At 31.5% G+C, this 27,415-nt stretch overlaps 4 protein-coding genes across 5 annotated transcripts in view; 2 read left to right on the top strand and 2 right to left on the bottom strand.

Moving 5' to 3' along the window:
- The first annotated feature begins 3,592 nt into the window (after positions 1-3,592).
- LOC126734945 (palmitoyltransferase ZDHHC3) lies at positions 3,593-9,370 on the top strand. The gene is made up of 5 exons (XM_050438803.1): positions 3,593-4,136; positions 4,269-4,405; positions 8,631-8,715; positions 8,775-8,952; positions 9,003-9,370. Exons 1-5 carry the CDS (start codon positions 3,861-3,863, stop codon positions 9,191-9,193), a joined length of 867 nt encoding a protein of 288 aa, XP_050294760.1. The 5' UTR covers positions 3,593-3,860; the 3' UTR covers positions 9,194-9,370.
- Positions 9,371-15,422: 6,052 nt separating this feature from the next.
- On the bottom strand, positions 15,423-16,710 carry LOC126734943 (uncharacterized). The gene has a single exon (XM_050438800.1). The coding sequence runs from the start codon at positions 16,503-16,505 to the stop codon at positions 15,540-15,542; it is 966 nt and encodes a 321-aa protein (XP_050294757.1). The 5' UTR covers positions 16,506-16,710; the 3' UTR covers positions 15,423-15,539.
- A 297-nt stretch (positions 16,711-17,007) lies between these two features.
- LOC126734950 (uncharacterized) lies at positions 17,008-22,502 on the top strand. Its single transcript, XM_050438808.1, has 2 exons — positions 17,008-17,259; positions 22,274-22,502. Exons 1-2 carry the CDS (start codon positions 17,166-17,168, stop codon positions 22,420-22,422), a joined length of 243 nt encoding a protein of 80 aa, XP_050294765.1. The 5' UTR covers positions 17,008-17,165; the 3' UTR covers positions 22,423-22,502.
- A 683-nt stretch (positions 22,503-23,185) lies between these two features.
- The window catches only part of LOC126734936 (phosphatidylinositol 4-kinase type 2-alpha), a 29,127-nt gene continuing 24,897 nt past the window's right edge, over positions 23,186-27,415 (bottom strand). The window contains exons 9-10 of one of the 2 annotated variants that reach the window (XM_050438781.1): positions 23,549-23,673; positions 23,186-23,497 (exon numbers count right to left, since the gene is read on the bottom strand). In XM_050438781.1, coding sequence (XP_050294738.1) covers positions 23,577-23,673 — 97 coding nt within the window. In that variant the 3' untranslated portion in view covers positions 23,186-23,497; positions 23,549-23,576. The remainder of the gene's footprint in view (positions 23,498-23,548; positions 23,674-27,415) is intronic. The other variant, XM_050438782.1, reaches the window with a different exon arrangement.

Here is a 27,415-nt window from a genome sequence, read left to right as displayed (position 1 = left end):
TGTAATGGAGCTTTCTACATCCACTTTTCTTACAGGTTGGAGAGTGCTCTATGGAGATAATCAATCAATTTTGGTTGGTGAAATAGAATAGATCAGAAAAAGCACATAAATATATAATACTTTTCTTGAATTAAAAGCAATATTTTTAGGCTTAAAATGTTGTGTCAATAATTTAAATTCAAGCAGTATACTGTTACGCCTGAATAACTGTACAGCAATTGCTTGCTACTATAATTGCAATGCAATGCAACAAGATGGATAGTTGCCAGCATTCGGGGCTAAATAGTTTGTTCCGAGAGGTCTGGCGATATACTGACAAAAGATATGTTTATTTGTTTGCATTACATATTCCATCCAATCTTAACAAAGCCAGTATGTATGTCTAGAAACGGAATGGGAGTTAGGAGATAATTTTTGCAACAAAATTTAAGAAGTTTTAGGTAATTCTTACGTTTACTTGTTTGAGAATAGATGCTCTTACAGTGTCATGGTCAAAGCTTAACTTTTATGCCTTTCCACCATTTTCGTTTTACTTTTGAGGGTAATAAACAAACTTATAGAGGATAGAGCACAGGGAGTTTTAGTCATTCCCTTCTTGCCTTCTCAGCTGTGGTTCCCAACCCTTCAGCATTTATCAATTGAAAAGAGCGAAGCGTAACGTAGAAGAGGAGTTTCCGTGGACATGTTACAGTCCTTTTAAGCGACAGGAACTAGGCGCACAGTAGTGCTCTGAAATGCTGGTGGGCATTTTATATAAGAATATTAATTCACCAGGTATGCCTCCAATGCCTCAGATCATAGCCTTTTTTCAAGGGAAATTGAATGCCAGGACTATAAAATACGTAACTTTTAATAGTTTTAGGTCGGTCTTATCTTTAATTTCAAATGATATTTAAGTAACAGTTTAGATATTGGGTGTTTTCTAAGAGGAGTGGCTCAACTTAGACCCCAAAAGCCTAAATACAAGGTTTTGTGGAAGCCACAAGTGGTGTTTAATTATTTAAATCGATTCCCTTTAAACAGCAGTCTTTCGTTAAACTAGTTGACAGAGAAACTTGTCGCTGTATGCACAAAACACAGGCTATACACTCCCTGCAATTAATAGGTAAAGAATATTGCTTTTTTAGAGGGTGGTGTTCAGATTTTTATAACCGATATTTTAAGGACTTCTAAGCCAGGTTCATTCCAGTCATCTTCAGTTGCCTTTTGCAGACTTACCCACAAAATGTCCGTCTCAAATGTTGTTGGCGTATACAGGGTGTTTCAGGACTATGGGATCAAACCTCTGGGGGTTATTCAGTGCAACAGAAGAATCCATTTCAGTATAGGAACCCATGTCCGGAAATGCGTCACTACGCCACTACGGCCCTAGCGTTAAAATTTATAAAAAACATTAATTACCTAAATAGGATCTGCTGCATTTATTTTTACCTTTTGTACATGATACCATAACAACAATTGTTTAAAATCAACGCTTATCAATGTCAATTCTCAATGTCATGTTTAAAAATGTTATAGCTTACAATTTTTAAACATTTATCGCTAATGGAAAACTTTACCAATCAAGAATTGGCGGATATGCATTTGGCATACGGAGCAACAAACTGCAATGCACGAGCAGCATCGCGATTGTATCATAACGTTATCCCGAACGACAGCATCCTGGATACAAAAAGTTTATTGCGGTTCATCGGCGGCTGGCTGAGACAGGCATGTTTGAGACCAAGATGCATGATACTGGTGTTGCTCGAACCGTAAGAACGGTCGAATTTGAAGAAGAGGTGCTTCAGCGAGTTGCCGATGAACCATCAAATAGCACACGTGACGTCGCCAAGAATATGAATACGAGTAACGCTTCTGTCTGGCAGGTACTACACGAGCAACAATTCCATCCTTACCACTTCCAGAAAGTTCAAGGTATGACTGCAGCCGATTATCATCCTAGAGTTCAATTTTGTCGATGGCTTCTGAATCACATCATTGCACAACCAGCTTTTTTACGATATGTTTTGTGGACCGATGAAGCCTCTTTCACAAGAGACGGTATTTTTAATAGTAGGAATAGCCATGTTTGGGACGAAGAAAATCCTTACGCAAGTTTTCCAAGAAAACATGAGAATCGTTGGTCTGTCAACGTATGGGCAGGCATTGTTGATGATTATTTAATTGGGCCATACCTTCTACCGGAACGGTTAACAGGACCTATTTATCTGCGTTTCTTGGAGGAAGTTCTCCCAGAGCTCCTTGAAAATGTTCCACTAAACGTTAGACAGCAAATGTGGTTTCAGCATGATGGAGCGCCGGCTTACTTTGCTGTACAAGTACGCGATTATTTGGCTCAGCGGTTTGGGCACCGTTGGATTGCCAGAGGTGGAGCAGTTTCTTGGCCTGCTAGGTCACCCGATTTAACGTCGCTCGCTTTTTTCTTGTGGGGACATGTAAAGTCTTTAGTCTATAAAACTCCAGTAGAATCAGAGCTAGACTTAATTGGACGAATAACAGCAGCATTTGAAATCATTCAAAACGAGGATCAAATTTTTAGTGTAGTCCGCCGAAATCATGTGCGGCATTTAAATCGGTGTATTAAGGTTGGAGGAGACATTTTGAATAATTGTTGTGATGGTATCATGTACAAAAGGTAAAAATAAATGCAGCAGATCCTATTTAGGTAATTAATGTTTTTTATAAATTTTAACGCGTCTTAGGGTCGTAGTGGCGTAGTGACGCATTTCCGGACATGGGTTCCTATACTCAAATGGATTCTACTGTTGCACTGAACTGAACAACCCCTAGAATTTTGAGCCTATGGTTCTAAAACACCCTATATAGAGCGAAATGCTACCTGCTGATCAATGCTTACTTTTATTACTTTAAGGCCACCATATAACATTTCAAGACAAATGTTATGTCGACGACTAAAAGGAGTACTGTGTAAAGCGGATGTCAATATGAGTAAATATTCTGCTTACTCTTACTCTTTTTGTGGATCTATTAAGTGGTTTTTCTATTTTGCCTTATAGTTTTGTGATAATACACATCCCATATATGAATGATGAATAAAAAATATTATAAAAGAAAAGCAATCCTCAGGTTTGCTACATCTACATAGTAAAAGTAATCTAAAGAAGGAAGCAATATAATTAACGATCAAAGGAACTTACCTGTGTGATGTTCGATCGTAATTATATGCTGAGAGCTTTGTTTGAAGAGATTACTTCCTCCCACCACCCCAAAAGTCTCTGATCGTTGGATCATGCTTTTCTTTATTTTCCCGCTACAACTTTAAACTGTTATGAAGTTATGGTCAGAAGTCGCTTAAGTACATATGGCCTCTGCTACGTAGCAACAGACCAGACCAGGGACGGATTTAACTTCTTTAAACGTGTGTTGCAAAGTATTTATCTCAAGGCGATACTACATAGTAGAAGTAGTCTCTTTGAATAAAGCTCTCAGGTAATCGATCGAACTTCACACAGGTAAGTTAGTTTGATCGTTGATTTTGAATATATGAAGTTTTATATTCCATAACAATCGATTACTCGAGCACATTCCTATTAGCCATTGACCTATGAACTGTCAATGTCAACATTATGTCCTGTCATTCCACTGTGTTTTCAATGTTCATCAATGTTGTGATTTGGTTTTCGATTTGCTATAATCGCCAATAATTATGTTTTGAAGCGAAAATATTGACTTTTCTAGTCCTTAATCCGGCAATAAATAAACATGTTTCGAAGAGTTATCTGTTGTAGTTGGAAACCTTAACGTCGCATGTGTGTAACTGAGCTCCCAAAGGAAAAATAATGAACAAACCACTTGACAACCCTTGAATTGATTTGCCATAATTTAGGCAAATATCCATGGAAATGATGGAGTACGACTACAACTCCTTTAGGAAGGAGTCTGATTTCCATAACAAATGTTGTGGAGGCATGCTTTGGTGTATTCGGGACATTTGTGGTATAATATGTGCAATATTGACTTGGCTGCTTATTTTGTATGCTGAGTTTGTAGTTATGTCAGTTATTCTATATCCTAGTTCAAATACTTTATATAGTGTGATAAATACCATTTTGTTCCAAACATGTGCTTTCCTAGCTTTTGCTTCACATCTTAAGACTATGTTTACTGACCCTGTAAGTATATGTTCTTTAGAAACCTAATCATGAATTTACTTAGCAGCTAAAACCTAATTGTATATTAACAGATTCTTTTTAAACAAAATCCATTCTTCATATGTCATATTTGGTAAAATAGTATTATTTTAGGGTGCAGTACCTAAGGGGAATGCAACTAAGGCAATGATGAAACAGATGGGACTGAGAGAAGGTCAGATAGTTTTTAAATGTACCAAATGTTGTAGTATTAAGCCAGATAGGGCACATCATTGTTCAGTTTGTCAGAGGTAAGTTTTTAGCTCTATAAAAGCCATGTAGTTTATACACTTTGCCTGCAACAAAGTAATTAGATTGAGGTTAATTCAAGGGTCAATTATAATTATACTGAGGTAAACCTTTAATCTGTAGGTATATTATCTAATTTATATCTGAGTTACTTCGGGAGCTACCTTCTTTGTATTATACTTTGTTGTGACTTTGAAGGAGTAATAATTTTTAAAACAATTTCTGGATATATAAAAAAATAACATAAAATGATTGTGGAAAAAATAAGACATAAATTGAAAAGGATAGTCATAATTTGAGAAAAACCAAATTGACCAATACAATAGCTCAAAATATGTATATAATTATCCATATATAAGGATAAATTATTAGTATTTTTGTACTCTTTTTTTTATACTGTTGTGTTTGTATTTGCTTGATTTCTGTGTGAACTCCATATAAAAAAGGATGACTGGTAATTAATAATACTCACTCTATTTGATGAATTATTAATTTACAAACATAAATCAATATATTAATAAAATTAGTGCCAGATAAAAGACACTGGCAAGCACTGAAATTTTTAAAGTTGAAGAAGTAGTGCGTACTTGCCATGGAGTTAATAAGTCAAAGGGTAACTAAAATTGTTTGGGCCATCCTCCACTAAATTTATGTGAAAAATGAGGGTTTTCGTCATAACATATAACAAGCTATCATGCTACTGGCGAGGTCAAAAGTTAGAATCATCATCAATAAATAAAAGAGCATATTAAAATGCATGAGAAGGGACTAAACAGGGTCTATACAAACATTAAAATCACATAATTATTACTTGATCCTAGTTTTGTAATTATGTGATTTTAATGTTTGTATAGACCCTGTTTAGTCCCTTTCTCATGCATCTTAATATGCTCTTTTATTTATTGTTGATGATTTTAACTTTTGACCTTGCCAGTAGCACGATAGCTTGTTATATGTTGTGACGAAAACCCTCATTGTATATCCCTGATGATGGACATCTTATATATCTGAAACATGTAGGATAGATGATTTTTCAAATAAATTTAATGGAGGATGACCGAAACAATTTTAGTTAACCTTTGACTGAAATTTTTATATGGAAAAGCTTGAAAATATATTTATCAACAAACATCAATTAATTTATCTAATAAAAAGATAAACTTATATAATGTGGATGGTTCTTGGGTGAACTTAAATATCTAGTTACACGGAAGAAGATTGCTCACAAGAATTACAGCAGTACTCGTGATCAATCTGATTATGTAACTTTTTCTAATCTCAGGGCGAGGTGCAAAACTTTAACGAATATTTGCTACCGTGATTATATTTCAAATTTAGACCAATTACTATGTACTGACCCTAAAAGCTTTTGGTATCATCTCAACAGTAGGAAGGCGGTAAATAAAATTTCAAATTCAATGTATTATGGTGATAATGAATTTTGTGGTTGCGAATAGATAGCGGAGGGTTTTGCCCAGTTTTTTTCAACTGTCTACAATACTAATATAAATAAAAATAACAATTATTATATGGGTCAACAGGTGGGAGAAAATGTGACAATTCCTAATCCCCAACTGTCTGTTGGTTTGATTTTTGATAAAATTTTAAAATTAAAGGCCAAAGTTAGTTCAGGTCCTGATGGGATACCAAACTATTTTTTACAAAAATGTGTCTGTACTGTTTCTCGCCCTCTATTCATCCTTTTTCAGAAATCCCTTGGCTTAGCACTCTTTGTGGTGCTCACTCCCGTCATTGTGGAAGCATAGTTTTGTGGTACTAATATTTAAATCAGATGATAATGACCAAATAGGCAACTATAGGGGCGTTTGCATCCAGTCGGCCATTCCAAAACTGTTGGACAGTCTTATCTACGACCAAATTTATTTCTATTGCAAGGAGCTGTTGCTCAATCAGCAGCATGGGTTTAGTTCGGGCAGATCTACGATCACTAACTTGTTGATCTATCAGCAGGATCTGTTGGCTGCCTTGGATGTGATTTATACAGACTTCTCCAAGGCTTTTGATAGAGTCGATCACAGAATCCTGCAGGAGAAACTTAGAGTGTTTGGTTTCTCCAATCATATAGTTGCCTGGTTCACAAGCTTCTTGTCAGGCCAGACTCAGCAGGTTAGATTGGGTAGTGCTAGATCCAGCAATATCAATGTATGTTCTGGTGTAACTTAGGGTGGACACTGCTCACCATTGCTCTTTAACATTTTCATTAATGATATAGCTACATGTTTTGAAAATAGTGCCTTTTAATTGTTTGCAGATGACCTGAAATTTTATAGAGTAATCCAGACTCCCAAAGACCAAATTTGGTTACAGAATGACCTGAATAGGCTAAATGATTGGTGTATCAACAATATCTTATTCTTAAACATAATGAAATGTAATTATATTAGTTTTCACAAAAGAAGTAAAAAAGTTGTCATATCATATCATACAATATAGAGGGAAGCCCTGTTCAGTATTCTGATACAATCAAGGATCTTGGCATTTATTTTGATGATCATTTAAATTTTAATATACACATAAATAATATTGTGGTTAGGTCCTCCAGGGTTCTGGGTTTTGTTCTGCATAACTGTAGAGAGTTTACATGTCTTTGGTGGTTTCTTTTTTGGAGTATGGCTCAATGATATAGTCTCCCTATTACATGAACAGCTGTCTGGCCCTTGAAAGGATTCAGAATAAGTTTTTGAGATTTGGAAATACCGAACGATCGTGTTTATGATGATGCACGGGAAGTGCTGGCTATGACAACATTGAGAGAAAGACGTATTCGTGGTGATTTAACCTTTGTATTTAAACTTCTTAATGGTCTGATTGTATGCCCCGACCTTCTCGGTAGAATTAGCTTCAATGTCCCCTCAAGACTCTTGAGACGAAACCGACTATTTGCTTTGCCTTTTCACAGTACCAACTATGCCACTCCCCTATCGAAAGAACCGTAAATATTACCAACCATGAGGATATTGAAGTTGTGGGCATTGGCTTGTCTAGTTTTAGGAATCAAATTAGAGAGATTGTGTAAACTCTTCTGTTGATTTTATGTTGGTTTGCCTGTAAAAACATAATATTTGTATTTTAGCTATTTTAAGTTATGGTTGATCCCGTCTATTAAATAAATTAAATTAAATTAAATAATACTTTAGTAATTAATACATAAATTATTTACACAAATACATATTGTTGTGAATTATTATTCTTGATATATTTATATTTATAGAGAGCACTAGGCTAAAAAGTAGGTCAGGCGAAAAACCTAGAACTCTTTATTAACAAAGAAAATAAAGTCAAAAACTTCTTTTATGTCAGAAAATACCTATTTAATTAAGTATTAATTATTAGTTATATACCTTAATAATAATATTTTTTTTTTGTTATTAGATTCATCTTATTTCTAGTATTATGATCATGCTTAACATAAGTTGTAAAACTCCTTAATTTAGCAAATTTAAGTAAAAAAAAATCCAATTTGATTGTGGATGACAATAATTAACCAAATAAGTTTTATAATGTCATTTTTTTTTATAACTTAAAGATTTTACTCGAAATTTCTATCTTATGTAATATACAAGTTTTATATTATACCTCATTAAGCCTTTTTTTATATAATTATATCTTATTATTTATAATTATTAATTTTCAAATTTTCAAAAATGGGAGAAAAAAGTGATATTCAGCAATTTTTTATTATTTAATAGTTTTGGAGATTTTTTCTATAAAAGTCAAATCAAGAAAAGAAATTCCAAATGTGTTATATTTTAAAATTAAGGAATTAGTTCATTAGTTCTTTAGAAATACCATGAATAATTAATATTATTAATGTATGAATTATGAGCTAAATTCTAGCTTGAGATAATGCCTTTCGAACTTGCCAAATTTTTTTAAACTGTCTACAGAACTACCTACTTACAATAACTCAGAACAACTTTCCAAAAAAGTACCCAAGACATCTAAAAATTAACCAAATATCCATGAATTACCACCAGCTTGTTCAATAAAATACTCCCTTCCCCTTGCCTATTCAAAAATGAATGGAAAATATTCTAGAAAACTTGATTTCTTAATTATTCAAATTTATTTACATTTTAATTTTTTCTTATAATTTCCTTCAAGCTTCTTTAACTTTTTTAACTAATACAAAAATAATTATTTGTCCCGTTATATATATTGACTTAGTATCTTAAGATTTACAATTTTTTATTGATTACCATTTAGGTGTATTAGAAAAATGGATCATCACTGTCCGTGGGTTAACAATTGTGTGGGAGAGAATAATCAAAAGTATTTTGTATTATTTACAGTAAGTGCTCATTTAGAGTATTAAAAAACAATTTGGTGATTTTAGTCTTTCTATTTCAGTTTTATATATGTGTCATATCACTTCATTCTCTATTCTTAGCCATTAATCAGTTTTTGATGTGTGTCCGCCATGAGTGGAAAGAATGTACCAGCCATTCGCCCCCTGTAACCATTGTTCTGTTGTTATTTTTAATGTTTGAGGCCTTACTGTTTGCAATATTTACTGCAGTCATGCTTGGTAAGTTATCTTTCTCCTTAAATAATTTTTGTTAATGATTTATCTACTAGGTACCCAAGTTCAAGCTATCTGGAATGATGAGACAGGAATTGAGCAGCTAAAAAAAGAAGAGGCAACATGGGTTAAAAAATCCCGCTGGAAGAGTATCCAGGCTGTTTTTGGTCGTTTTTCTATTTTGTGGTTTTCCCCTTTTGCCAGACCAAGAAAGTATAAAAGTGAGATTGATTTTTATTCTGTTTAAGGCATTTTTATACTTAAATTTGATAAAATGTTGTGTTTAAATTACTTCAAATCAAGTGATTCAAACAATTTTTTTTCGTATATGCTGTGCAACTTTTTCCTTATTAATACACTATTCTTTGAAAAACTTGTGACATAAAATTAGCCACATTAAAAAAAATATATATTTACAAAATTATTCGAAGAATTTTTAAAATTAGGTACGTCGTTTTTATTAGCATAAGTATTGATTTAATTTTATTGTGATATATGATTATAATAAACATCCCACATACATTTTTCACAAAGACTACTATTACATAATATTTATAAAGTATGCTTACTCAAAGCAAGCCTCTTCTGAAACTAATAATGTTGCATTAGGTTTTGTAATTTGATGTTTTTTAAAAAATTTCAAAAAAGTTTATGTGCATATCTAAGCTAAATATACAATATTTATTAGAAATGTTCTTGTGTTTGATTACAGTGCATATCAAGTTTTGCAGTGTTTCGACTGGAAAAAGGATGTTTTGTATCAATTATCAACAAACTTAACAATAATAAAAATGATTTTTCATATAGTGCATTTGAAAAAAAATATGCGATTTAAGTTATCTATAGCTACATAATTACATAAGGGATTTCCTTTTACTTTAATTCTGTATATTATGAGAATTAGTTAGACAATGACAATGGGAGAATTCTAATAATTGTGGTAATGTACAACCTTCTATCTTTATAATTTAAATTAAAAACCCATTTCTTGTTATGAAAGTTTGATTGTATTTTAGCATATGCTTTTTCTAAGTCGTTACCAACCCCCATGCTTCTTTAAACTTTCTTACACAGGTTTCTTTTAAAACATTGAAAATATCATGTATGTCTATAAGTATTTTTTTCGGAACTTTTAACCATACCTAATGGGTCTACCAATAGAAGTGATAAAAGTTTAGTGGGCCATGTACGCAAAATGGTATGTGTCAAAACGCGGATCAAGTGTCAGTTGTGTTAAGTATACTTTGACATTTTATCATGAATCGTTTAAGTCAAGAGCAACGTATAGCTGTCGTGAAAAGGTATTACGAAAATGCGCAATGGGTTAGAGCCTGTTATCGTGCTCTTAGAGAAGATTTTGGCCATCGTGGACGGCCTTCTGAGCTTGCAATAAGGCGCACAATTAATAAGTTTGAACGGGAGTACACTCTTCTGGATAATAAGTCACCAACGCGACAAAAAAGTGCAAGGACCGCTGAAAATATCGCCGCTGCAATAGAAAGTGTTGACGCGAATAACAATGTGTCTGTTTTGCGCCGTTCTCAGCAATTAGGCATTTCACCAATGTCTCTGTAGCGCATTTTGAAGAAAGACTTAGGCCTACATCCATATAAGATGGTTTTAACTCAAGAATTGAAGCCTGCTGACCATGGTTTGCGAAGAACGTTTACCGACTGGGCCCTGTTGCAGTTGAAACAAAATGCCGATTTTGGGAAACAAATCATCTTTTTAGATGAAGCCCATTTTTGTCTTAGTGGCGTTGTCAATACGCAAAATTGCCGCTTCTGGTGTCAGAACAATCCCCAGAAATTAGTACAGGTGCCATTACATCCGTTAAAAGTGACTGTGTGGTGTGGTTTGCATGTCGGTGGAATTATCGGTCCATACTTTTTTGAGGATGCAGAGGGGCGTACTGTGACAGTCAACGGAGAGCGCTACCGCGATATGATAGCAAACTTTCTTTGGCCTGCAATTGATGGTGGAGACTTCGAACAGAATTGGTTTCAACAGGACGGAGCAACATCACACACCGCCCGAGCCACAATTAATTTATTAAGAGAGCGTTTTGAAGATCGAATAATTTCGCGACATGGCAATATCAACTGGCCACCAAGGGCCTGTGATCTTATTCCCCTGGACTTTTTTCTTTGGGGATATGTGAAGTCGAAGGTGTATTCTAACAATCCTCAAACCATCAATGAGTTGAAAGTTAACATAACTGGGGTTATTCGCGAAATTCAGCCCAACTTGTTAGAAAAAGTGATTGAAAATTGGGTTCATGGTCTAAACGTCTGCCGCCGTAGCCGAGGTGGACATCTTAATGATATTTTGTTTAAAACATAATGTTACATAATAAAAAACTACAACATGAAACATCAATCATAGAAATTAACCAATTCGTTTTTATTTTTTAGCAATTTAAACTTATATCATTCTTATTGGTAGACCCTATATAAAGATCCCTGGCAGTTAGACTGCAATATTCTGTATTGGCCGAAAAAAGGTTACCACTAAGCATTATGTATATTTTGTTATGTATATTTTTATTAATTACAGTTTTAAGAGCGTTGTTGACTGCGATTACTTGTGCTTTGTAGATACTTGTAGACAGTGAGGCAGTCTTGATGAAAATTTTTAGAATGAAGCTCTGGGATAGAATAGATTCTATAGACCCACCCTGTTACCTTTTTTGGAAGTATCAGAAAAAACAAAAATAAATTAATTTCCAAAGGCTTTGGTTTCTCCTATAAACCTTCGTTTTGTCATCGTTTCTCCTTTCTCTAGATTAAGTTTTATGAGGATCGTTTAATGTATTAAATGGAAATTCATAACACGGAAAAGTGAAACCCCTATAGAGCGACTAAGGGAGGGCGAAATTGTTGATATGCGAATACTGATTATGGGGTACGTCCGTCATACCAGAATTCTGTCCTATGTATAATTTTCATATGTATATTGTTCAATAACAGGGTGATAGGATGATTGGTAATCATTAAAAGTTTAAAAATCATTTTAAGGGCCAGAAGTTTTTTTTTTTATATTCCAAGTCAACAACCGCTGCTTCCGCTAGTAGTGCAGACCTGATACAACTTAAACAAAGGCGCTAATCCTCAAAAAACACGACATCCAACTTCTAAAGTGCTTTAGGTCTACAAGGATTTAGATTGAACCAAAGAACCAAAACTCAATTGAGACCTAACTAACGCGAAAAATGCTGTTAATCAAGTGTTTGGATCAGCTTCCCACCAAATTCTACATAAAGCCCGAAGAACATTGAGAGACATTTTTTCTGTAATCTAACATTTATTAATTAAAAGAGATAGATTATTGACTCCAAATCAATTGAGAGAAACCATTTATCTTTTCTAGCGCGAAAAGTTAATCTTGTGCACAATCGTACAGAGCTTCCTTTAATAAAAAGTACTAGATCATCCACGTATCCCATGAGAATTACATCCCCCAGATCGAATCGAAAAATGGCACCAATAATATGTAAATTAAACAGCATTGTACTTAAAGGTGAATCCTGTGGGAGTCCTTGTGTAGCCCAAGTACCCAGAAAAGATCCGTCATTACCCCTACTAAATAACAGTCTATTTTTTTAGTTATAGCCTAGATATCCCTGACTCTAGTAGTTTATTATATAATCTGGAAATGTCCACTTTATCATATTATGTCTGACTTAATATCGAAGACCGCAATAATCGATTGTGCCTCAAAAATTATCGAAGTTAAGAAGGCAATGTTATCATAGATACCTCTGCGTTTTCGAAATCCTAGCTGATTATTAGAAAATCTAAGTTAATTTTCCACTTGCCAATTTAATCGATTTTTAATAAAAAATGGGTTTGTAATTTTCTGACAACGACGGATTTCTATTGGCCTTCAACAAACTCACAATATTTCCCAATCAAGATCGATTCTACTATAATATATGTTTAGTAGAATTACTTTAGCTTAGGTAAATAATAGTTGGTAAAGATTTAAGTCCATCCATACCTGGAGAAGATTTTTTTCGTACTTAATGCATTTATTTAGGTCATTCATACTAAACACAGAGATATTTTCATTCAGGGACAAAGTAAAAAAAATTGAGTCAATATTAATGATGGATCTCTTATAATTGAAAATTTTCGATAATTAGATATTGTCTGATTAAAGCTGTTGTTTTGAGTTATTATTAAAGTTGTTAATTTTTTACCAGACAAGTTCACGTTTGATTTTCGATTTAGGGATTCACAAAATTTTATATTTCTTTTTCTTAATTTTTTTCTAGTAGTTGCTATATTTTTTTTGCTAAAATAAAGTTTTCAATTGTGGGATGTTCATTGAATTTTTCAATAGCTATTATCCCAAAAGGGCACTCACTATCCCACCAGGGTTTTCCCTTTTTTACAATTTTCCCCGACTAGTTTAAAGGAAGAACCTGCTTAGCGACAGAGCTTAGAAAAATTCAGAGATTGGAGGGACACAAAGTCAATGGTCTCAAATAATTATCTGAGACCATTAACTTTGTGTCCCTCCAATCTCTGAATTTTTATTATTAAGAGGTCTCTTTGAGAAAAATGGACTACTTTTTTGAACAGAGCTTACAGTATTGAATAGTCCATCATAATTTAAATTATAACAACCAAATATGTGAATCAAAATCTTATCGTGATAAGCTTCCCCCCAGTCGGCCTTTTTAAATTCATATGAACTAATAAAACTGTTATGCAATTTATTGCTATAAATGTGAGTAGCTGAAAGACATATATAGGAAAATGGTCGCTATTACCACAGTCCTGAATTGTAAACCACGAGGCCTTTTACATACAGGGCTCCACTCACAATCGACAGATCTACGGCACTAGAAACATTATCCAATTGAAGCAAAATTAAAGACCCATCATTCATAATAATTAAATCATTGTTAAAAAAAAGTCAGCGATTTGTTGGGTTTAATTATTGGATAACGATATAAGAATATAAGTTCGTTTAAAATGTCAATGCTCAAGTTATTATCAGAGTTGCAATAAATATTAATATATTGTATATTTCCTTTGACACATCATCACATCTTCAGAACCACCATATAGCCGTTTAAGTTAAAGAATTAATTTGCCTTTAACCAAGTTTCATTACTAAATAATATATGGATCTTCTCTCCAAACTAAATTTAATAAATTGACCTTATGAGATGCTTTTAATATTCAATTGGACGATTTTAAAATAATTTAAATCTATCTGGCGAATAAAGCGTCATATAAGGCGAAAGTGTCATTAAATAAAATGTCTTAGAGTATCTTTCTTTCTTTTAGACGTATTGTGAAATGCACTTGTAATGTTGTTAATCTCATCGGAATGAAAGGTAGTTTTCTGTGTATTAAATATTTTCATGGCACTATCACTATAGGCAATTGTGAACTATTGTAGGCTTTATTTTGCTGTATAAATTGGAGAAAATTTTGTGAATTACTGTCCTTTTGGGGTCTTGAATTAGGTTGCAGTAATTTCTATTGTGAGCTTTTTGATCATTTATATCCTTTGTGAATAATTATGTTTTGTTAGCATTTTCATATAATGCTTGTTGATAGGATCTTTTAATAGAAGTGTCAGACTTAAAAACGTCTTTTACTAGGTTAAATCGGATTTTCTGAAATTTGAGTTTGACTTGAGGATTTATTTTTTTTTATGTTAGGAAAGTCACTATGTCGGCAAACAAATTCTTCCTGGGGAATATACTTCTTTACTATTTTACTTGCGTCGAAAAAAGTTAAATATTCAAGTGCCAAGAGTTCTTTATATTCTGGTCAGTGGAATTATGGTCATTTTTACAAAAATCAAATCGAGTCAAACAGGATTTATGGTCCTCTTCATCTCGATCCTTTAATTCTGAACAATCAATACACCGTTCTTCGCCTTTGCAATTTTTTTGAGAATGTAACTGGAGAAATGTATATACAAAGCGACTGCCTTTCCACTTTATAAAAATGTGTATTTTTGTGTAGATCAATACCCTTAAGAGTAAAAAGAACTGGACCTGTAGAATTTTCACTTTTATCTTTATTCTTAACATCATCACAGTAAGATTCAACCTAAGGATGTCACAAGCTATTTTTATTTTATATGTTAATAAACAGCATTAAAATCAAGTGTTTTTTTCATGTATCGTATGCAACAGTTTTTAAAATTAGGTACGTCGTTTTTATTATCATAAGTATTGATTTTATTTTATTGTGATATACATTTATCCCAAATAATTTTTTTACAAAATCTACAACTACATTATAAAATATGCTTACTTAAAACAAGCTTCTTCCGAAACTAATGTTGCATTAGGTTTTGTAATTTGATGTTTTTTAAACTTTATATGCATATCTAAGCCAAATACACAATATTATCAGAAATGTTCTTTTCTTTGATTAGTTTATTAAATTTTGCAGTGTGTAGACTGCAGTTTTGCAGGATGTTTTATATTTCAGCCTAAACAAACCTAATAATAAAATATTTTTATTAAATGATAATATTTATTATTATGTACATTAAAATGACTCAAATAAATAACAAATAACCAAAAATAAAAATAAATAACAAAAAAATTTTCATTACAGTCAAGAGTTTATTATTTCAAGCATCTGTCTAAATTCCACATCAGTCTGTGTCTCAGAATGTACAATATCTTTCAAGATATTTGGGCAAAGTTTATCTGAAGTAGACATCAATGTCTGACTTTCCACAGATCTGAAACTGTCCTGCAAACCAGTTTGGGTCTGAATGTCATTAAAACCATTTAAATCCTGAAGGATCTCATCACATGTCTGCGTGTGCATGTTAGAATAATAATCAGACATTAGCATTTCATTGTCAAAAATCAAATCAGTTTGAGTTTCTGTGTTGCAATTGAAAAAGTTTGTATCAAAGTTGCTGAGAGAATCAGATAACAAATCTGAAGTATCTGTGGTTATAGAACCATGATTTGCCACAAATATATCATTTTTTAAATGTTGAGTCTGTGTTCCAAATGAGCTTTTTTCAATGTGTTCCCTAAATGTAGCCTCAAATTCCCTTATATCAAATGAAGTGTTGCATGAAGTTTCCTTTGACTCAACTAAGTCAGTTTGTGTTGTCACATTTCTTAAATTGTCATCAACATTTGTTAAAATAGGTCTTTCAGTTTGTGTCTCCGAAGTGATTACAATATTTCTGCAACCAGTTTGAGTGTGTTGGGTGATTCGGATAGGTCTAAATTCTGTTTGACTGCTCTCACTTAAAATTTGAATTATGCTTTGAGACTTCTTTTCCACAGTGTCAATCCCCTGAAAGGTCATATCCTTAGTGAGATTCAAAGGTTTATAATCTTGTTTTTTTAGTATCCTATGCTTCTTCCGTCTGGAATGTGTCTTTAAGGTGAAATAACAACTGTATGAGGCATTGCACTCCAGGCACTGGAAATGTGTTTGGCAAAACTTTTGATGGTCAATTAAAATGCTCCTGGAGGGAAAACATTTCAAACAAGAAATACATTTAAAGGTCTTTTCTGTGTGGACTTTTAGGTAATGCTGCCTTAGACATTTCATATTTAGGAAATGCTTGGCCTGGCTCCAAACACACCCGTTAATGGGGCAAAAAAAACCACTTTTCAATCGAGGATTTCGTGATAACGCCACATTGATGCGTTTTTGATAAATGCATTTTCAAATTTGATTCACAATGAAATACTTGATCACAAGGGGTGATGGGACAGGTTACCTTGTTCTTGATTTGGCATTCTTCTATGGTTGGATAAATTTTTACTGGAGGCGCCGCCATATAAAAATAAGATTTAGACAAAAGGGTGAACAATCAAATTTCCAGTTTGTTTGTAAAGAAAATACTTTGTCCGAATTATATTAAAATTTTATATTTGTTTTTGACTCTTGTTTGTTTATATAATGAAGTTGACAGGTGTCAAGATTATTTGACACGAACAGGTATGTATCAAGTACATTGTCACAATGTGATTCTACATTAGATGTGGCAACATTGCTGGTAGGTTTTGCGGAACCCTAACTTTCCCACTGTTGCACTGACATTCTAATATGTCAATACTGTTGTGTAACATTTTAGGTTATGTTATGTTATCAAAGATTTGACTTGTTTAGTTATTTGGGGCTCTTCTGATTTTATTTAAAAAAGCTTCTTTTGAGCCTTATACTTATCTCTATATCAAGAAATTTTGGTCCCTTATCCTCAAAAAAATGGCAGCCAACGTAACTAAGAAAGTAGGACTATTCAAGAGGCTTTGGAATGATGTCCCTGAAATAGTTGGAAGTGCCGCTTTTGCCATTGTTGGTAAGTTTTAATTATAAATACAGCAATAAATTATATTTTAAATATTTTGAAACTGTAGCACATAAGATTGCATAATTCCGGGGTAGGATTGATTGATTTGTGACTGCAGTATCAGCGAATGTCATCAAATTGAAAGGTTTAAAAGTTTTAGCCTAAATTTGTTTTATTAAAAATAATGAATGCAATATATTTATCTCTTATGTACAAAGATGTTACCCAACCAGATTCTGGTTCTTATCTTGACCACATATTCCTTAAGGAGACACAAAAATTACAAAACAACATATTTTCAAGCTTTGTATTGAATGTCAACATTACAGATCACTATGCTGGTATAATATTATATAGTATATAATATTATATATTATATAGTATTATATATTAAGTTTCTCAAAAGAACAGTTCAAAACAGATGAAAACTTTGAGGAAAAACCAGATTCAATAATCTTTAAAAAATTAACTTATGAGAGACTGATTGGAACCATACCCTAATCTACAATAATCCCCAGGATGCAACAAACTACCTGGTTGAGGAAATAAATAACTTGGTATCAAGAGCAGAAACCACAATTTTAACTACAAAGAAGTAGTATAAAAAATTAAAACCATGGATTACTAATTCTATTTTACATCAATAAGAAATAGGGATAAACCTTAGAATATTGAATACACATGGCGGCATTCAATGTTCTAAGAGATAAACTAAAAAAAAACTTAAAAAATAACTCTACAGCAGAAACTATTACACAATATAAAAATTACAAGAATAACCTTAGGAAAATAATTAACAATAATCACTATAGAAATTTAATAGCAGAAAATAGTAAAAATATTAGGAAAATATATAATGTAGTATCAGATGCTATGAACATAAAACATAAAAGTAGTAATGAACAGTTACAAATAATTAACAATAGTATCAAATTGCCAAAGGCAGAAAAGAAATTGCAAATTTTAGTAATAAGTTGTTCATAAATATAGACCAAAAAATGGCAAGAAAAATTAAATAACCGAATAAACAAATAAAAATTAACTCTTCAACTAAGTTTTTAAGTCCCTTTGAAACAAATGACATTATCAAACATATAAGTTTTCTAAGCAATAGCTGTTCTCTGGAGGCACATTCAATCATCTCAATTAGTCATTAAAACTCTACATATTTATTTACTTACCTCTCTGCCACATTATACAAAGAATTTTTAAAACAGATATTGTTCCACTTTAAGACATCTATAGTAACACATATATGTAAAAATACAGGGAACAAAAAAGATATAACAAACTATAGGTCCATAAGTGTCTTGAGAAATGTCTCAATGACAGACTTCTTGAGTAAAAATTGGTAATATTTTAAGTAAGCCACAGGAAGTTGTAACAGGAGTCCTACAAGGGACATTGGGTCCACAGAATAAACGATCTCACAGAAGCGAAGGCTTGCGTCGGCTCCTTTGATATCCGTGAACCAGTTTTTTATAAGCCCAACTGACAGATGCACCCGGCGCAAATACACTGAGATATCTCGTAAAGTTGTAGTAAACGCATACACTGAACGAAGTGCTTTTATTTTTAAAACCAAAATGGTTATATTCATATAATACGGGAGCAAACTACAAAATTTAGTTACATTTCAAATAGCATTTTTTTTTGTTAAGGCCTATATTGGTCCTTGCCTTTTAGAATAATTATAATAGTTATTATTTTTATAAAAATTGTTATTTGACAGTTTTGATACACGATAGAGGTGTAGGTTAGTATACTTTTAATTTGTTTTGGAATGGAATTTTTGTCTTAGTTGTTTTATGATAATGGTAAATAATATTCGCCTTTAGTAAGGCACTAGCTGAGAAAAAGTCTGCTATTTGTGTGATGTTAATATTTTAACAATATACATATACATATGTACATAGGTAGGTATTTTTAAATTAAATTTTAGCTGGAAGGTTTATACGCAGGTATGTTTTCTCGTATATTTTAAACACAACACATTTAAGAGTAGGTGTCATCGGCTTTTATATATTTATATATAAAAAGATATATGTATGTATTATTATATGTATACATATGTAGGTACTACACATACGTCCATATTTTATAAAGGTATTATACGTAGTATAGTCGCCGTCCATTATGATAGTCTGGAACAAAATATAAGACTTTTAAGGGTTTTACTACTTCTATATTATGCACTTGCATGGGTAAACCAGTCCATAAAAAGACAGATAATTAAAATTAAAGTCATTATTCTTTGTCTCATAAAAATACTGTATACCTAAATCAACCTTAATATTTTTATCTATGTACAATGCTATGTACCTGCACTTATGTACACACACATAGATACATATGGTTTAGGTATATACATATATGTTTATTAAATTAAATAATGTTTATTCTGTATTTATTTGCATGACACGACAAATTAATTAGGAAATATTCTGAACTTTTTAAAGGTTTTAAACAACCATAATTAATAATGAATAATACATAATAATGTCACTTTTCTATACCTACTTTCTTTTATTATTGTTATTGCTCACCTTCTAATATCCCTAGGAAACGAAAATAAACTTTTTCCAGCGACGCTTTTGGCAAAACAACCCCTATACGCACAAAAAGTTGGCATTTTAATGTTTTTTTTTTTAACTTTTTAGCAGAACACAAATGAAAGAAAAAACAAAAAGTCACAGAGCACAGAGTTAAACTCCAAAACAAGGTAATGTGTAATACCTACTTAACAAAAATAAAATAAAAAACGGCAAATTATAAAATATCGCAAATATACACGCTAACGCTCGTACTAATACACTAATTATGACCCGATACCCCACGTGGGCGACGACAGTTGTACCCGTTAGATTGGGGGTAAATGGGAGGAGCCTGAACGAAAAACCGGTACGGTAGAAAGGGCTAGCCTTCGCTTATGTGAGATCGTTTATTCTGTGATTGGGTCCTTGTTTTTCAGTATCTACACAAACACTCTTTGTGATCTTAGTATAAATAATACTATAGATATATGATCTAAAGGAATACATGGGTGAAGCCAAGTCTGGATTAAAAACAGGGATGACTAAGGTCTAACTATTTCAGAGTTGTGTTAGCAACTTCAATCAAATCAATAAATAGACCAAATTTCAATAAAATAAAAATAGATTCCTTTAATATACAGCGTGTCCCAGAAAAGAGTGTCAAGGGGTGGAGCAGAGATAGAGCACTCCTCGGGGAATCCAAATCACACCATATCTTTTTTGTTTTGTTTAGGAGTTATGACTTTGTTGTGATTTTTCACTATTTTCACCTCCTTAGCTAATTTTCTATAATCATGGTAAATAATGCCTGATTTTTTATTTAAATATTTAGTTAAAACTTGGGCCTAACTAACATGAAAACGACTAAATCCACCAATCAAAATCATGCGCTCAAAAATAAAAATAAATTGCTTTAAAAAACAAGAGAGAAAAAAGTCCAATAAATTTAAAGGACACTCTTTTCTGGGACACCCTGTACATATATATCAAAGAAGTCAGTCAGACAAACTATCTTGGTATAATTATTAATCAAACCTGAAATGGGACTAACAGAGTAGTTATATATCTAAAAAAATTAGATTTTGATCCACAAATTCTATTTACTCCAATATTTTCTAGGCCACAAACTGCTTGTAACCCTTCTCTAAAACCCTGGTGAAACTGTTAGTCTCCTATTTAATAGTCTGGGGTGGTGCCTACAATATTCATTGTAGTGTAGTGTTAAATCATTAAAAAAAAAAACAGAAAGTGCATAGTAAAAGTTGTTCTACAAAAACCTTGAGATTCATTATTTTAAGTTAAAACAAAAAATAACCTGATTGGAAAAATTGTTATAAATGTGTGCATGATTTGTAAAATTATTATAATAGTAAAAATAGGGATACTTGAAATATGCACACCTAGGTATGGTTAAATAATAACTTAAAATGTATTTGAAATATGTACAAATTTTAAATGCAAATAAATAAAAGGCTATAATATAAGGTCATCATCATTTATCATTGTATTGTTATTATTATATTGTTACTAAAGGTTAGCTTCATTACACTATTAATAGATTTCAATTGCCAAGGTTTTCAATTGGGCTCTTCCTGGGTGGTCTAACAAATTTATTAATATATTATATATTTTGGTAATTCTAGCAAAATCCAAGAAGTTCTCTTGAGGAGAATTAACCCTGAACACTGTAATATTGTTTTGAATGATATTTATTACCTTAGATGATTAAAAAATTCAAAGAGTAAAGTTTTGCACTTATGGTCCTGTCATTCATCACAGCAAATGACAAAATCTGCCTCTACTTTGCACTGGTAAAAAAGTCAGTTGGTATTAAAACAGAAAGTATTTAACCATTTACCAAAAAATCTGGAAATACTGAATTTCTTAAAGACCTTTCGACACTTAAGATTTTACTATTGGTTAAGACTTCTTATACTATGGAAACATTCTACCAGGATGTACTTTATATTTGTCTTTATTTTGCTTTTATTGTGATATTTGTCTGTTAATGTAAGATTATGTCTAATATCAATGTTTGTATTTTTTATTATTATTTTTGTTTTATTTAGTTTTTGTATTTAATGGTTTCTGTTCACTTGTATTCCAATCTCGCTTTGTTAACAAAATTTTTCATTTTTCGACTAATAAAGCACTTTTGAATTTGAAATTAAAAGCTTCATTATATTATCATCATCATTACGCAATATAAAGATTGATGTAAAGTTTTTATCAACCTAGAATGAAATCTGAACTGCTCTGGTTTCAAATATTGTTTTTGACCTAAATAATACCATTCTTACCTTTTACTACCTTTGACAATGATGGCAGGAAATCCATCCTAAAGGCTGATTGAACTCTAACAAACCACAAGTTTAAGAAGTTTAAGAGGATTTTACTAAATAATACTGTTTTATTTCTCCTCCTGAATAAAGTCAGTTCCACTCAAGTATTTAGATAGATGCAATGTCGTAAACACGTTTCTTTTTTAGGCTTAGGGTTAACGATAACGGCAAATATACTATACATCAAGAAAGATGGTGATAATAGGCCTTACAAACCATTTTACACAGTGTATCGTCATGATGATCCCCGAGTCTCAACTCTAAAAACCTCTTGTGAAGAAACTAGCAGTGTATAAAGAAAAAAACAATAAATGTAATTGTAGTAGTTTTTATTTCATAATATATACAGTTTGATTAAATAAATATTGGTTAATAATCAGTTGTTTACTATAACCTTGGATTATATAAAAAATAGAGTTGTTGATAATGGCTGACAATATGATTTAGCTACATAGAAAAGTTACCGTTACAGTAATGTTACTGTTTTATTACATTTGGCAAGTTTTATTTATTGTTTGAAATAGGATTCAGGGGAAACAAGATTAAAATATAATATGTATATTAAAAGATCATTTTAAACTCAATCTAAATGCAAGGAGACACATTAGACTATATAATATAGAATTTTAATACATTTTTAAAGAAAAGTACTCTTCAGGAGCAAAATTGATGGGAGACAGTGGCACAGAAAATTTTTCAAATAGTGCCTATTGTAATAGAATTTATATTACCTAACTTAAATAGTCGTGTGCACAAAATATATTAACTTGAATTTTTAAAACTAATGCTGCACAAAGATCACTGGTTAAAATATTTTACAATGTGTGGTACCAAATTTCTTAATAATATTTAAAATGATATAAAAGAACACCCTATAATCAGTCCAAAAAATTAAGACGTTTTGATCATAATATGCTTTTATGAACTTTGTGTTTTAGCATCCAAAGTTTCTTTGGTTTAAGTTTGTCTACACACTTTTTAACTCCCAGTATAATAAAAAAAATAATAATTTTTTACGCGTTAAATCATGAAATGTCATTGACATTAACTATCACTATATGCTTCTGTAAATTCTTTAATCCTATTAATAATTTTAAATCACAATATATACATTATATTATTTATCATATAAAATCTATAGCATTAATTTAATGATTAAAAATGAAAAGTAGATAATATAGAAATTATAAAATTATGGTACTGGTAAAAAACATTCACATAATTTATAAGATATATAAAAGACGTCCTGCTGGGGATTTAAATAAAGTTTTTTAAAGAAAATTAGAAGATCCATATTGGAATAATCTAAAACTTGACTTCAATCGTAAATGTTGCATAAAACGAGTTATTCTTTCTACAGTGCAAACCAACCTAAAAACACGCTCATTAGTTTAAAAACATAAACCAAAATTAAATTATTACCTTTATACAAAAATAGAAAACGCCAATGTTAACACCATGAAAAGAATGGGCTCTTATCCTGAAATCGCTGGGTAAAGTTGAAGAACCGATGGTGGTGTCCTTGGGACCTATAAAAAGATTCTCTCCTGACACAAGGGTAAGTAGAGACAACACAAAAATGTTAAGCCATATTAACTCTCCACCAGTGTGTGTTAGTTTAAGGTTTTTTTTTAAGAAAATGGCTCTTCATGCAATTGATGATAAAACTACTTATTAGCAAAACAATTTAAGTATATACATGCTCTGCCTTGGTTATAATGATACATGAACCCAATTTTGAGATATACATAAAGTAAAGCTCCGATCATCACGAACGAAATCTAAATTTTGGTTATTTACATTATGTACTCTACAAACATTATCTGTAGTGTCAAAAAGGGAAATGTGAGTCTTCTTGATAAGTAAAAGAAATATAAATTTATATATATAGTGAAAAAAGTACACTCAACATTAATTTATTTAAAATAATGAAAAAAGACTATGCACACAAAAAACACCACAAATTACAGGATAAAAAGCCAGTAGGAACAAACCAGTAAAACTTCGTTTTGTAGTCTATTTTTGTAAACAAAAAATCGTAGAATGATCTGAACAGGCTAAAAATTATTATTACAGTAGACTTTATCAAAATACCTTTGGAATATTTATTAAATAAATAAATTGTTCAATGTTATAGGTAAAATGAATTATCTTAGTTTGCCTCCCAATTTAAATAAACCAGATGAGATGAATCAAATCAAATATTTATTAATATATTACACAGTATGTGTTTGTACCAGTCAAAATGATGTGTGTGGATAGAAATAAATATGAAAAAGAAGCAAATTTAATTATTACATTTTAAAATCTAACTAAAGTAAATAACCTTTCATACATAATCAACAGATAAATGTAGATAACAAAGTATGACTCAAAAATATAAAAATGTATATTTGGCTATAGTTAATACATAAAATGTAGTTCAACGCAAATATTCAAAAATATCAGTCAAAGAAAATTAAAACTACTTTCCAAGTACGCGTCAAAAGAATAAAAATAAAAAGAATCATTTACCAAATATAATTTTCCTAAAAAATATTTTTGCTTTAAGATTTCTTGTATGGAGTGGAATAACATTAAAGAATTGGACATAATAGTAGTCTAGAGAGCCTGCGAAAATATGTGATAATGTTCCTACTATGCCCGCTGTAATGCCGTATAGCTGATTAAGTTCTTAACTAGGAGATGTTATTAACAATGTAAATTAAACAGTGTTAGATGTAGGCGCAACAAAATGTAAATATATTAAGGTCTCTAAAGCACAACTCAATCTCTATACCTCAGACCAATCATGGTCCTGATACATCTCCATTGAAGCATAAAGATTTCCTGTGCATGGCTCCAGTTCAGAATTGCCTAGCACATATTTGCAGAAAAGTAACCATGGAAGGCAGACAAAATAGTGGACAAGGAGGTATTAGCCCTTAAGGATCTTATCATGAAAAGTATTCTACTTAGTTTGCCTGATAGGTGACATACATGTTCTTTCCATGTTAATTTAGCATCGAAAGTAACGCCTAGAAATTTTGTTAATACAGATTTTTACTTAAAAATCTTGTGTGTGAAACCACACCTAGTATATTAAGTGAATGTCTTTATAAGCTAAAGTTTAAGTTGTTGGTGGTCGATGCTTTTAGGGAACACTTAATGAATATTTTTAATGCTTTCATCAATCATGTTTAAAAGAAATTAAATAAAAAGTCCTTGGTTTTACCACTACCTAATAAGCATCTATCGCAGAAAGAGTTGTTTCTTGTGTTGAGAGAGACCTTGTCTGCTAATTAATTATTAATATAATAATAAATTAATTTTATTTTGTGGAATTGCAGAAATCAATGTGTTCTGGAAGGCATTGTTAATAACGTTAATCTTTGGTAATGGAATGGTGACACAAACAAGCTATATCTAAATATCACAAAAACTAGTATAATGATCTTTACAAGTGCCTCTTGTACAGGGTTATCCTCCAATCTAATCTTAAAAATAATTTTACCCAAACTAGAAATACACTGAATAAAAGTATTTTGCATTAATAGAATCCTATTTATTGCATATATTTTTGGATTTCTTATGTTATACAAAACAGGGCCATACAATACACGAATAAAGCTAACCCCAGAGATACATATCGGCATCTATTTCTTGCTAATAAAATATTAACTTTGCATCAGGAACAATCTAATCTGAAACTTGAATAGCTATAATCCAAGGTAAACATATAATTTGCGTATATCAAGCTCTTTCCAAATCCACGCCTATGTTATTTTTTATTGGCACCAACTGTTTAAAAGTGATAGGTCTCTCTTTAGGTGCAGGGTAAAAAATTTGCTGTGAAATGCCTATTATAGTGTTCAGAAGTGTTTCGAAGACATTGCTTCAATATAAAAAAACGTTCCTTTTTTAGTTTACAAGATTAAATCAGTCTGTACTTCTTTGTAGCCCTTTTGTAGTACTTCGTTACTAATTTTTTTTTGTATTTTCTGTCTGATGTGCAACAATAAAAATAATAATAATAATACTTTATTAGGTATAAATGAACCTGCTTGAGCTGCTCTAACTTTTAACCTTGATACATAAAATAAATTAACAAACCTGATATAAACCAAATCACAAAACTCACCCATAAGAAAATATATACAACAATGAAAATTTACTCAAAAATATTTTAAAAAAAAAACAAATTTATTAAGGAAAGAAAAAGAAACAAAACAAGACAAAAAAACATCAATAAATAACCACATTTGTTGCAATTTGCAAAGAGTATAAAATCAACATCAATCATTTATTCAAACAGTTCAACCAAAAACAAAGTCTTATATATAGTATAATAAATTAATTAAATAAGATTCATAAAAAATAATGTATAGTATTTTTATAAGGTATGGAAAGCTGGACATTGCATAATGAATTGGCTGAAATGTGGATCTATCGAAGAATCTTGAAAGTTCCATGGAGAGCAAGAGAAACCAATGAGTAAATTTTGGGGAGGGGGAGAAAGCGAACTGCTGGTCACGATAAAACGCAGGAAAACAGCGTACGTGAGAGATGTACGTATTACGCGAAAAAAAAAAACCATTTTCTCAACTATTAATAAAAGGAAAAATAGTGGGAAGAACGGGGCACAAAGAGAATGTCGTGAGTTTGGTATATCAAACATTGGATAGAAATACGAACCACAGGAGAATTAATTCACACCCCCAAAGATAGGGAAAAATGGTCAGAAGTGATCGGAGAAGAAGATCAAATATATATTTTTCAAATAAATATTTTGGTTTCTGACTTAGGAAGACACAATTTATTAATGTTAGAAAGTGAAATTTAAATAAAAATTGTAGTTTTAGCCACTGAAGTCGGTAAATACGTATGATCAAATTTCCTCAAATAACAGACAAATGACAAGACAACATGAATTTTGCATAGAAATACAAGTATAATATATGACAAAGCATTAATTCAAAATAGATAAAACAATGATCGTATTTTTTTTTGTTTTAAAATTATTGGCGAAAAGTAGGCACATACTCCAAAAACACATTTGTAAGATAGTAACTTACATGTCCTTGAAATCTTAAATCTACTACTATACTGCTTGCTATTAGTATTAGACTCTTTAAGATGTTAAAAAATAGATCTTAGATTGTTATATATAATGTAAGCCAGTTCCAAATCATAGTTAATTAATTGAGCATCTTGTTAAGTTCGGAATTATCAACAGCATGGGACAGATCTGATGCAATCAATAGAAATAACAAAGATCCCAGGATGTATCCCTAAGAGAGTCTAGAAACT

Source organism: Anthonomus grandis, chromosome 4 (genome assembly GCF_022605725.1).
Source record: "Anthonomus grandis grandis chromosome 4, icAntGran1.3, whole genome shotgun sequence".
Classification (NCBI taxonomy): domain Eukaryota; kingdom Metazoa; phylum Arthropoda; class Insecta; order Coleoptera; family Curculionidae; genus Anthonomus; species Anthonomus grandis.
The sequence above is the reverse complement of the archived record's forward strand: the minus strand, read 5'-3'. Positions and strand labels throughout refer to the sequence as shown.